Source organism: Cynocephalus volans, chromosome 11 (genome assembly GCF_027409185.1).
Source record: "Cynocephalus volans isolate mCynVol1 chromosome 11, mCynVol1.pri, whole genome shotgun sequence".
Lineage (NCBI taxonomy): Eukaryota > Metazoa > Chordata > Mammalia > Dermoptera > Cynocephalidae > Cynocephalus > Cynocephalus volans.
This window is the reverse complement of record NC_084470.1, coordinates 91,163,363-91,176,830: the sequence shown is the minus strand read 5'-3', so window position 1 is coordinate 91,176,830 and position 13,468 is coordinate 91,163,363. Positions and strand designations below refer to the sequence as shown.

The window sequence follows — 13,468 nt, the reverse complement described above, 5'->3', positions numbered from 1 at the left end:
CTTAAAAGGTCCTGCATGATCTCTACTCTCCCTTTTTCAGACTCATCTCTTATTACACACCCATGCATTCTTTCTGCTTCATTCATACAGACTTCTTAGGTCCTCCTATATGTGAAGCTTTCTCCCAACCACATGGCCTTTGAACAAGCTTACTGCTCTACCCAGAATGTTCTGCTCATCCTTCTTCATCTAGTTTACATACCTACTCACCCTTCAGATCTCACCTCAACAGCTACTTCTGAAGTCTTTCTTGACCTTTACTGGATCAAGTGCAGCTACCGTAGGCTCTTATAGCACCGTGTCCTCCTCTTTCCAGCACGTTCGTTTTATGTGTTTGCCCATCACCCCTACTGGTCTGTAAGTTCATTATTGTAACCCCAGTGTCAACAAAAGTCTAACTTATAGTAAATACTTTACATATGTGATCTTGTTTAAATATCATAACAACACTATGAGGTACTATTATTATTCCTGTTTTATGGAGAGGAAACTGAGGCTGAAAGAGGGAAATCTGTAGCCCAAGGTCACATAGCAATCAATGATAGTTGATGGAGTGGAGATTCTAATCTAGTATGTCAAAGTCAGCTCTTTCAACCACTAAACTATACTCCTTTTCCAAAGAAGAAGAGGTTTTCTGTGCTGTTGACATTTTGTTGTTTCATAGCTGAGTCACTAAGAGAGTGCACAGGTATGGGATATCTAGGGGGTAGGGGGGTGGTGGGTTGTGAGTAGGTTTATCATGAGATATTTGATGGTTCAAACAGCGTTTTATGAAAGTTTAAGAGATTGGCTGCATTATTCTTTCTCATCTAAGTATTATTTAACTTTTAATTCCGGGAGAGCAGACCACTCCTTGGCTAAGTACTTCCTCTTGTACTTGTTCATGCTGAACTAAACCCTGACACCAATGGCTGTGACAGGCTGTAGCCCAGAATTCCTGAGCCCAAGCTCATTCTTGATAATGATGACCTCTTAAAATCATTACTGTCAGCATGGAAAAAACAAATCCCATCACTTACTGCTCACAAAAAATAACTGTTAAAGCTGGAAGGATGTAAGAGCTTATTTAGTTTAGTCCCTTCCTTTTATAGAGAAGGAAACTGAGCTTCAGAGAGTTAAATAGACTAGGTCAAGGTCCAGAAGTTAGTGGCACTGTGAGGATCAGAATCCAGGCCTCCTGATTTCAGCTGAGTATAGAACAGTTTAAACAGCCATGGTTCCTTCTGTGTACATGCTTACACTATAATGGGGTTTTAGAGGCATGGTCAGAAAACACCTCTGTGGCTTTATTTTTTCAACAAAATGTAGCAATTCCACAAATACCTGCCTTAAGCTTATAGGCATGTTTTGTGGTACGACAAGTGGCATATTTGAGATATTAGTATTTCAGTTCCCACACATTCTCCTAATTCCATAAATGATTTAGAAGTTTCATTAGCAATGCATTGCTCCATATAAAGCAGTATTTTCATAAACAACAGAAAAACTTATTTTCTACACACTGGTCTTGCATTCTTATGTCTGTAAATATTGGTTCATGTAACTGTTTTGAGCTATGCTTTGTATTCTTTTATGAGATAGTCCGTCAGATGTGGCTACAAGAGGAGACAGAGGAGAGGCTCAGGAAAACAAAGCTTATTATGCTCACAGTTCCTAGAGACAAGGGAGCATGGCATGCAGGGCCACACGGGAAAGATGCTAGGGTAGTCAGGCAGCAGAAGACAGGAGCGAGAAGGTTTAGGCCAGAATATATTGGGGTTTTCATGGGACAGGCAAGGCAGGGCAGGGTGAACAATTTAGGATTAATCTACACTCATCTGTAGAGGTGGTCTCTAGTTACCTGGTACCTGGCCCTGGGATGATTAAGGCAAAGGAATATTGCCTCCGGGGTTAGTGGGACCAGGTAGAGGAGTTGTGGCTCTGGACTGGTCAGTTTGCACATCAGAGGCAAACTAACCAATAGTGCATATCCTGGCTGGGCCCTTTGTTATCTCTAAGAATCAGCTAGCCTCTCTCCACTTCATCAGGGGCAGTCTTTCCCCAGCCAGAAAAGTTTTTTAAGATGTCAAAACATCATAATATACAAGAAAAAAATATCCACACACAGTGCTAGCTACAAAGATATATTTACATTGAACTATTGAAAAAAGGAACAAAATGGTCCTGGTATGTCATTTCATGTTTCCAGGTTTCACTTTCTTAATACATAAAATGTGGGGAAAATATATGTGCCTTAGAGAATCTAAGTCCTTTTTTTCCAGACCTGCTCCTCCTCCACTGTCCCCTCTCTTGGTGAATGGTCAGACACCCAGGAATCATTTTAAACTTTTCACTTTCCCTTATCACTCACATGCAGTCAACTACAAAATCCTATAGATAAGTGCTTCTCAGACTTATGTATACATCAGAATCACTTGGAGGACTTGTGAAAACACAAATTAGGGGCTTTACCCCCAGAGATTCTGAGTCAATAGATTTAGAGTGGGGCTTAAAAATTTGCATTTTTAACAAGCTCCCAGGTGTCGCTGGTGCCACCTCTGTCTGCAGTCGCTCTGTCAGCTCCTTTGTGTGACAGCTGCTGCTGCAGGCCTTTGCTCTTCTCTCCAGCTTGTGGCAACAGCCGTCTGACTGTCTCTTTTCCTCTAGTTATTACCAGTTCATTCAGCCAGTGAGATCTGAACTATGTGTGTTTTTCCCCTTATACTTTAAAATCCTTCAAGAGCTCTCAGTATCTGAGGCTCTTCATGGTCTGGCCACAGCCTACCTGGCTGGCTGGTGGAATATCATCCCCTCACTTCCTCACCCACGACTCTGTTTCATCCCAACTGAACCGCTCATGGTTGCCTCATGAGTTATGCCTCCTTGCCTATGAGACTTCACACATGCTGTTGCTTCTGCCTGAGTTGCCTTTTCCCCTTTCTTCACCTAGCTAGGAGTTGTTATTCCTTTCTTCACAACTCTGTTCAGAAGCCCCTGACTCTGCTCCTGTGGCACTCTACACTTAACACCTGACTCCCTTTCTAGAGAGTTAACTTCACTGGACTTTGAATCCCTGGCACCTAGCACAGTGCCTGGGTGGCCCATAGTAGACACTCAATAAATATATGAATGAATCGGTGTGTCATTCTGTCAGTCAAACAGTGTTTATTGTATCTGAATGTACTCACTAGTAGATTTACGTGTTAGTGACAGGTCTTGCATGGCTTCAAGAACCTGTGATGGGGTAAGGATTGCCAGTTCAGAAATTTTTTAACTCTTTATCATCTCATAGTGCCTTAAAAAGAAAATGTTAGAAAATTGTTTTCCATAATATTCTTATAAAATCAAGAAAGGAAGAGTAATTTTCTCTGTTCTCAATCAGCATTTCATCTTAACCCCATGAGAAGTCATTTGCATGCACTTATGAGCCAGTTTTTTTTTTTTTTAAAGATGACCGGTAAGAGGATCTTAACCCTTGACTTGGTGCTGTCAGCACCACACTCTCCGAAGTGAGAGAACCGGCCATCCCTATATGGGATCCGAACCTATGACCTTGGTGTTATCAGCACCACACTCTCCCGAGTGAGCCACGAGCTGGCCCGAGCCTGTTGTTTTCTAATGGAGGACTATTAACAATTTGGCTGTCTATTTTTGGGGGGGAGGTAACTTTATTGAAGTTTAACATATCTACATTAAAGTGGACAAATCTTAGGTATATGGCTTGATGAATTTGTACAACTGATATAACCTGGTGTATTTGTCCATTTCTGTTGCTTATAACAGAATACCTAAAACTGGGTAATTCATAAAGAAATGAAATTTATCTCTTACTGTTTCAGAGGCTGGCAAGTCCAAAGTCCAGGAAACACATCTGGTAAGGGCCCTCTTCTTGGTGGGGTGACTCCACAGCAACCCAGGGTATCACATGGCCAAAAGGGCTGAGCTAGAGTTAACCTTCTCACTTGCTCTCCTTCTAAAGCCATCAGAACCATACCCGTTACTCCAGGAATAGATCAATCCATTCAGGAGGGCACAGCCCTCACAATCTAATCACCTCTTAAAGGTCCCACCTTTCAAATATCATAATTGGATTTCCCACCCTCTTAATACTATTACAGTGGGGGTCAAGTTGCCAATACATGAACTTGCAGGGGACACATTTAGGGTTACTTTGGTGGCCCCCCTGTGAACTGTGCCTCCCATTACTCGCACTCTTGAGTCCCACATTGATTCTGGACTTGGCCTTGTGATGTGAGAAGAAGCTTGATAAGCGTTTGCACAGTGGGCCTTGTCCTCTTGGAACTCTCACTCTTGGGGTGCTTCTCCTTGGAACACAGCCACTATGCTGTGAGATGCTCAGCCTAGGCATGGAGAGAGGCCAACTGTAGGAGAACCAAAGACCCAGCCATCACCTCTTGCTAAGCTTCCAGCCAGCAGCAGCACCAACTTGCCAGCTATTTAAATGAGCCATCTTGAGAGTGGATCCTTCAAACCCAGTTAAGCTGTCTGTTCTAAGCCCTGCCCAGATCTCAGAATCATGAGCAAATAAATGATCATGTTGTCTTAAATTTGAAAATGGTTTGATCTATAGATAACTGAAGCAGACATTATACAGGAACAGTTTCTGTTTGGTTTTTAACTGCTGTGTAACAAACCACCCTAAACCTTAGGAGCTTAAACCATAACCATTCTTCAACCTGGGCTCAGACTATTGCATTCAGGTGGCAGGTTTGTTGGAGGCTATAGTTCAGTTGAGACATCTGGACTTCTCCTCTTTCCATGTAGTCTTGGAGCCTAGTCGTTTCCATGTGTCTTCTCTACGTGGTCTCTTTATGTAGTCTTATCAGCAGGATAGCTGGATTTCCTGTCTGGGGGCTCCTGTACCAGTTATCAGTTTATTGCCTCTCAGCTCCAAATTCATCCTTTTTTGCCTCTGCAAAAATTAAACTGGGCCCTTTGAATATTTTTCCTTTGCCAGCGCTCTTGATGTTAAGTTTTATCAGTAGGGGGCACTGGGGAGACATTGCAAAAGGAAAGGATTTTGCCTTTGGTTCCTTTGTACTCACTTGCCAGGCTCCTATAGTGCTTGCAGCTTCTCTAGTGCCTGGCTCCTGCAGTGCACAATGGCCAGCAGCACATTGCTCTGCCTGGAGCAGTGGTTCTCAGCCGTGGGAGGAGCTCTTCTTTGGGTTCTCTATCTGAACCTTCGAGGTAGTGGCTATACCTTTTATCTGCTATTTTTATATTCTGTAGAGTTCCCTTTACTTCTTATTAGCCATTTCCTCATTACTCCAATCCCTGTTATCCTTTGTCATTCTTTATATTAAACTGCTTCTATCGATGGAATTGTGTCACCTAAAGTTCCAGGTATTAAAAACTTAACCTCCACTTGACAGTGTTAAGAGAGTAGGAAATCCTATTCTGGTAATTGAGAAGTGGGTCCTTGAAGAGGTGATACATTGTGAGCACTGTGCCCTGGTGATTGGATTAGTCCATTGATGGTTGATGGAGGTTAAATGTGTTGTCTCCTCCAAAACTCATGTGGAAATTTGATCCCCAATGTGGCAGTGTTGGAAACTGATTGAGTCATGGGGGTGGATCCCTCATGAATGGATTTATGCTTTCCCTGGGGGAGGTGGGAGTAATGAGCGAGTTCTCGCTCTATCAGTTCCCCCGAGAGCTTGTTGTTTATAGGACCCTGGTACCTCCTTTCTGTCTCTCTTGCTTCCTCTTGCCATGTGATCTGCCTGTACCCGCTGGCTGCCTGCTGCTTTCTGCCATGAGTAGAAGCAGCCTAAGGCCCGTGCCAGATGCAGCTGTCCCAGAATCGTAAGCCAGATAAATCTCTGTTCTTTATAAATTACCCAATCTCAGGTAGTTCTGTTATAGCAACACAAAATGGACTAAAACAATGGTTTAATGGTGGTCATGGGCATGGTTCTGATGGCTTTAAAAGAAGAGTGAGTGAGGAGGTTATACTCTCTCTGTTCCTGCCATATTCACCATGGGACACTCTGTGGCTGTCAAGCCACCACCAAGAACAAGGCCCTCACCAGATGTGTTCCTTGGGCTGTGGACTTCCCAGCCTCTGAAACTGTAAGCAATAAATATTGTTCCTTTACAAGTGACCCAGTTTTAGGTATTTCTATTATAAACAATAGAAACAGACTAATATACTGCTCTTTTCAAATTATTGTTCCTGATTGGACCCAGACTGAAAAAGCTCCCAAGAGTGCAAATATGAAAGCTATCAGGCCTTCTTAAGACTTAGTCCTGAAATTAGTGCTGCATCACTTCCACCACACTCTACTGGTTAAGGTGAGTCACAGGACCAGCTCCAGATTCTAGGGGAGGGGACTACACAAAAGCAGGAAGTGTGGTTCATTGGGGGCCAGCAGCATACCAGACTGTTATAACATCTGTGCAACCACCACCCTGACCTAGACCTGAAGATTAGCAGTATTCTAGGAGCCCCCTTCATGCTTCCTCCCAGTCAAAACCTACTCCAGCAAAGGTAAGGACTATTTTGACTTCAGTCACCATGGGTTAATTTTGCCTGGTTTCAAACTTGTATAGTATGCACTCTTTGGCATCCTTCTTTAGCACAACATTGTGTCTCTGAGATTTTTCCATGATTGTATATAGCAGTAGTTTGTTACTTTTCATTGCTGTACCTATAGCAGTGCTTCTCAAAGTGTGGTCCCCAGAACAGTAGCATTTGCATTACCTGGTGACATGTTAAAAAAGCAAATTCTTGAGACTCACCTTAAACCTACTGAATGAGACACTCTGGGGATGGGGCCCAGCAATCTATGTTTCGACAAGTCCTCAGGTGATGCAGCTACATGCCAAAATATGAGAACCCTGGTCTCGTTGTATTTTATTGTATGAATAAGTCACCATTTATTTATCCATTCTGTTGTTGATGGATATATGTTTTGGTTAGAATTTTGGGTTATTATGAATAAGGCTGTCAGGAATATAATTGTAAATGTCCTTTGGTGTGTGTGCATTCATTTCTGTCGAGTGTATTCCCAGGAGTGGTATTGCTGAATCAAAGGGTGTGCATGCTTCCAGCTACTGCCAAACACGTTTCCAAAGTGGTTGTACTAATTTAAACTGCCATCAACAGTGGCAGTTCCAGCTGTTCCATATCCTTATTCACACTTGGTATTCTTAGTCTTTTTTAGGCATTCTAGTGGGTGTCTAGTGGTATCTTACTGTGATTTCAATTTATGATTTCTCTGATGACCATGTTGAATATATTTTCATAGGCTTGTTAACATTTCAGATATCTTATTTTGCAAAGTTCCACTTTAAATCTTCGGCACCCACTTTCTATTAATTGGGTTATCTTTTTTCACCCCCTTGTTGTTTGTAGTAGTTCTTTGTGAGTCCCTGGTTGGATGTACGTATTGTAGGCATCTTCTTTCACTCTGTTGGTTGCCGTTTCTCTCTTAATGGTGTGTTTTGACCAGAAATTCTTAATTGTAATGTCCAGGTTAGTAGTTTTTTCCTTTATGGTTAGTGTGTTTTGTGTGCTTTGTAAGAAATTTTGTGCACTTCAAGGTCATAAAGATATTTTCCAGAAGCTCTTTTGTATTGATGATTCTAATCTATGAATGTGCTATATTCATTCATTTGTTTAGGTTCTTAAAGATTTTTTCTTACTAATGTTTTGTACTTCTCTGTGTAGGAGTTATATACATCTTTTGTTACGTTTATTTCTGGATAATTGATGTTTTCTAATGCTTGAAAATGGTATTTGTGTTGTCTGTTTAACTATTTTCTAATTGTCTGTTGCTAGTATATAAAACTAATTTTATATCTTGATCTCTGTATTCAGGAATTTTAATGCATTTACTTAATAATTCTAATAGTTTATAGATTCTTTTGGCTTTTGTACATGTATAGCCATGTCATCTGCATGTAGTACCTTTTATATCTTCTTTCATGCCTTTATTACCACTTCTAGTCAACATTTAAGTAGTGGTCCTAACCAGTATGAAAATTTTAGCTGATTTCTTCTTACCTAGTTGTATGGCAGCCACCTCTCTCTCCAGTGCTCTGCCAAAAGTGAGACAATTTGTGTGGTCCATCTCTCTTTAGAGGGGCTTATTTTTCTTTGGAAGTTTCATTTTTTGGTTACTTTGCAACCTTAGCTCTCAGACAGGATCAAGAAGAGTTATAATTTTGTTTCGTTAGGCTACCTGGCTTTTTCTTGTTAGGATGGAAGAACCCCCCCCCCCCGCCCCTTTCCTTTCTACATACTAAGCAGAAGCATAAAACTGCCAGATTTTTATTCAGAAGAAAGGGGTTTAATACCTGGCTCACTCACTCACTATTTGTGATCTTTGCTAATGCACTGTTTCCTTAGTTATAAAGTGGGAATAATAATAGTCGTAATAATAACATAGATTTATCAATAGCATAGAAGGCTGTTTGGTGGTTTTAATGAAATAATGCGCTTGAAAGCACTTGTAAACTAGAAACTGCTGTAGAGTAAGGATCATTACTCTTTCAGATGCCATTTCTTTTTTTCTGTTTTCAGAAACGACCTTCAAGACACAGAAATAAGTCAAAGACAGAATCGCCGCACAAGAGCCCCTGAAAGTGCTGAGATTGAACCAAGAAATAAGCGTAATAGGAATTAGTGTGGACATCTGCTGACTTGTCCAATGCAGTGGTCAGAATATGGTACTTTTGTTGCCATATATACTTTTCATATTTATAAATGTCCAAGGGAAAGTGTCAATTTCTAAATATTATGAATGATTGATTTACATTCTTTTCTGCCTTTCCAGAAGAAAAAACATTACAAGATACCCTCATTTGGTCAGTTGCCTCCTGCCTCTGAAACATCTCTCCTTAATACTGCTAACATCCACATGTTCACCAGCTTTGCAAAGTGGGCAGACTCTTTGGCAAAAGGGGTTGGTTTGGTTTCTAAATTTCAGAATGTCCTTATGCCATTTGCCTTCTCTTCTATGGAGAAACCAACTTCAGAAAAGGATTCTTTTCAATCTCTTTACCACATGAAGTGGTTGAGGAGTAAAGAGCATCCATATTTTTGGAAAGGCACGATGTCATAAAGCACATCCTTGGTGGTCTGTGCGATGCCAGGCCACCAACGTGTCTATTATAGCAGTTACATGATGGATGTAGAGTTTAATGTATTTCTGTTACATATCTTACACATTACTCATAGTAGGATCTTAGTATTATAATTTAAAGTCACAGTAGTCACAAAGTCATAATAACTTTGAAACATTGGGCGTATTCTTCTGAAATGGCACTTAAAATTGATTACTGTTAGTATTTTTTCATTTGGGTCAATCGATTCTTTAATGTTTTGATCTCAGCTATTAAACAAAAAGTATGCAACAAATGGATTTTGTAAATGAGTAGACTGTATATTAATTTAAAATAATGTCCTCGAAAGAGTATCCTATGAATAGTTGAGTATGGGCTACAAATCATTGTAATGGGTTGGCCAGAAATTATCTGTATGCAAAATGTCCAGCAGTTTCCACTTCCCTCCAGAGTTCCTTATACTTCCTCTGGCATTTTAGAGCTGCCTTTCCCCACACCCACCCTTCTTCCACTGTCCAACACAAACACATCAGCTTTCAGATAACTTGGCAGCAAATATGGCAATGTTAACACAACAGATTTATGAACATTCCAGGCACAACATTTGTGACTTCCCCCTTTCAAGAATGTCTCCACTGATTTTGGCCTTTTGTGTGCTTTGGGGTTTCTGGTAATGTGTGGAGTCTCGTTATAACTGAAAGTTCAGCATTTTCACACTGAAATCCAACTGTTTTCTTTATGAGTTTCCTGAGCTTCAAATGGCTGTAGAAGAATTTGTCATAGTCATTTCATCTGCTTAAAACCATGAGTGGTGTATTACAGAAACTAAAAGCAGCACTGCTCACTGAATCTATCAATGGATATGGTGCAAGGTGTTTATTACATTAATAATGCGATATATATGTAAAGATTACACAGTATGCTATAAATTAAACTGAAAGTAATTACTACTTTAATTGCAGCAGAAGGAATTTTCAAGGGAGCTGTGAGACCCAAGACAGGGAACTGGGTACATGAATTCATTCAGTAAATATTTGATTATCTTCTTAGTTATGTATTAGCCACTTTGCTGAGCACTGGGAATACAAAGATGACCTAAGGTTATCTAAAACAGTGGTTTTCAGTGGGGCAAGCAGGAAGATTTTGCCCCTGAGGGGACATTTGGCAATGTGTGGAAATTTTTGCTGTCATACTGGAGGTAAGGGATGGGAAGAGGTGCTACCCATATTAATGGGTGGAGGCCAGGAATGTTGTTAAATATCTTACAATGCACAGGTCAGCCCCCACATATTAGTTTTCCAGGGCTGCCAAAATACCACAGATTGGGTGGCTTAAACAACAGAAATTTTTTTTCTCACAATTCTGGAGGCTAGAAGTCTAAGATCAGTAGGGTTTCTTCTGCATTCTCTCTTCTTGGGTTGCAGACAGCTGCATTCTCACTGTGTCCTCACATGGTTTTTACTCTGTGCATATATGTCTGTGTCCTAATCTCTTATAAATCCAGTCATAATGGATCAGGGTCCACCCATATCACCTCATTTTACTTTAATTACCTCTTTAAAGATGCTATCTCTAAATACAGTCACATTCTAAGGTACTGGGAGTTAGGACTTCCAACATAGGCATTTTTTTTTGGAGGGGGATATAATTTAGCCTGTAATATCCTGTGATAAAGAATTATGCAGTCTAAAATGTTGATGGTGCTGAGATTAAGAAATCCCCAACGTAAAGGAACTTCTAAGTCTACCTGAAAAATAAGGCCTAAATGGCATTTAGTGAGCACTATATGTTAGCACTTAGCATACATTTAAGATTCATATATTGAAAGGGAGATATTTTTAAATCCATTTGGCAAAGATTAGAGAATTTAGAGTAAGTGTTAAATCCAGAATTGAAACCAATAAGCTTCTCAATCTAAAATTCATCTGTTTGTAAAAACACAATTCTCTGACCAAACTTTTAGTTGTTCATTGGTTATTAATCTTTTTACTGCCTAACTCCTCTCAAGGTATAACAATTCTCATTAGTTATGTTGGCTCATAATGGCAGTGATGCTTATGGTTTGGGTGGGTGCAGGCAATCTGCTGTGTGTAATTTAGAAAAGGACATCCAGATGGTTCTGATATGTCAGGTGATCCTTTCATTCTCTCCTTTCTTCTTTCTACCCCACATTGAGAATCACTGGTCTAGTTGAAAAAACAATTCATATGTATAAGACCATGTGAATAATAACAGGTGGTATGCCTTTAAAAATTAAGTCACAGAGATCCAATCAAGATGGCGGAATAGACGGTCTGCAGTGTCACTCTCTCCCACAAATCAACCAAATTTACAACTATAAAAATGTAACATCAGCCAAGCCGGGGCTGCTGGAGCTCAGGGGAAGAGGGGGAGAGACCCTATGGAGTTCATGAAGGTGGGAGAAACTATGATGAGAGAAAGAAAAAGCTGCTCTGAGCATTTCAAGCCGTGGCTGCTTTAAGTCTCTAGCTGATAAGCACATGGAGCAGGAGCCGGCAGATGCCGCAGCTGTGCCCTTCAGATGGAGTTACTTGGAAGCAGCAGGAGAGAAGAGGGCCTTGGCAGCCCCCAGGACAACAAAACCACTAATAGGGTTCCCATGGACCCACGCAGGAGCGAGGAGCCAGAACAGCTGAAAAAGGGGATCCATTCAGAGGCTGGTGAGTCATCGGTGAGTCATCGCAAGGGACCTGTGCAGGGCCCATCCCATGGGAAGTGTTTGCAGCACGGGTGGTGGGGGAGACGTGCCCACCAGGGGAACACGGGGACACAGCAAGGACAGCTGATCTGCCCCCCAATCAGCACAGGACCACTCAGAGGAGACTGATCAGGAATGCAGAAATGCATGAGGTGTGGTTTGATGAAAAAACTCAGGCCCAGATCAGAGATTCTACAGAACACAGATCCACCGGATCTCTGGAGAGCTGGAAGTACCTATAAGGTCAACCATTAAAACCTGAACAAAAAGCCTTCCCTAGGGAAACAGCAGCAAAGTAGCAATTTAAACAACCACACAGCTCAAGTACTGGTTCCCACAGGAAGTTCCCCCATGTTAGAAGCAAAGGACAAAAAATTAGTTCCAGCCCAGGCACATCACCAGCACCTTGGGGCCTGCCTGGGAACTGGAGGCTTGGATCTAGGGACTAGACCCCACTCCCACTTCCAGGCAAACTGCACCAGTGCCTCGGGGCCAGCCTGGGGACCTGAAGCATGGAGAAGGGGACTAGACCCCTCTCCCACAATCAGGCACATGGCGCCAGCGCCTTGGGGCCTGCCTGGGGACCAGAGGCATGGAGAAGGGGACCAAACACACCCCACAACCAGGTATAACGCCAGTGCCAAGGAGCATGCCAAAAACAGCACCTCCATGTGGGTGGCCCACCACAGCCACCACAATAACCATGGCTGCTGCAAAAGCGGCTAGATGCCACAGCCACCATGCAGATGGCCCGCCAACCGCTGGAGTGCAGTCACACAAGAAGAGTCACCAGCAGAGACAAAGAAAAGAAGAGGATGTCTCTTTCCACAAAACCCATTTCAGAGTGACAGAAGAAGCATCTGCTTTATGATAATATCGGGAGACCTGATCACATCTCTCAGCACTGGACAGATCATCTAGGCAACAAGTTAACAGAGTAACCATTATTCTTTCAGGAGAGAAGAAATCTAGGGCAATTAGAGAGGGGAGGGGGAGGGAGTGGGGGAAGGGGAGAGATTGGATAAGGGGCATAAAGAATAATTACGATTTGTAACAATATGTATACTAGTAATATTGATTTAATCAACATATCTCAATGTTCAACCCCCAAAATATGTATAATCGATTTTGATTCAATAAATAAATTAAAAAAAATAAAAACAAACAACAAAAAAATGAAGTCACATGGTAAAGATTCCCATGTCAAAATAGTGAGAGAAGGGTTTGTGGAGGATTTCTTTTCATATGGGCCCTGGCCCTGTAGAATGAGAAGAAAACAACTATCCAGATCACTACCTACATTAAGGTAGTTACTGTGGTTGAACACTAAATTTGACTGAATTTCATTAGAACCAGGGAAAAAGCAGAAGCAGTAGATTTCAAAATTCTTAGCATCTGATAAAAGAAAATAACAGTTGTTCAAATGAGACATAATTTTTCCTATTATGTGTGTTTTTATTTATTTTAAAAGTAATTATGAACATTAGTGAGGAAAATCACAACCATTAAATTCATGACCGTTGTGATAATCTTTCTTTGGTTTTAATGTTAGTGTTTTTCAGATATCCTTGAGAATGACCATCTGAGGCTATAAATAGGTCACGTTAGCACTAATATCCCTGTTACTGGCTTTGTATCCCCCACCTACACTTACACCTAATAGGGGCATTTCCCCAT

The 13,468-nt window shown here is 41.3% G+C and overlaps 1 protein-coding gene across 1 annotated transcript in view; it reads left to right on the top strand.

Annotated features, from left to right (window-relative positions):
* The window catches only part of RAD18 (RAD18 E3 ubiquitin protein ligase), a 115,142-nt gene extending 106,426 nt beyond the window's left edge, over positions 1-8,716 (top strand). Inside the window, exon 13 of the mRNA XM_063115055.1 lies at positions 8,531-8,716. Within this exon, the coding sequence (XP_062971125.1) occupies positions 8,531-8,633 (103 nt within the window). The 3' untranslated portion in view covers positions 8,634-8,716. The remainder of the gene's footprint in view (positions 1-8,530) is intronic.
* Positions 8,717-13,468: the final 4,752 nt, after the last annotated feature.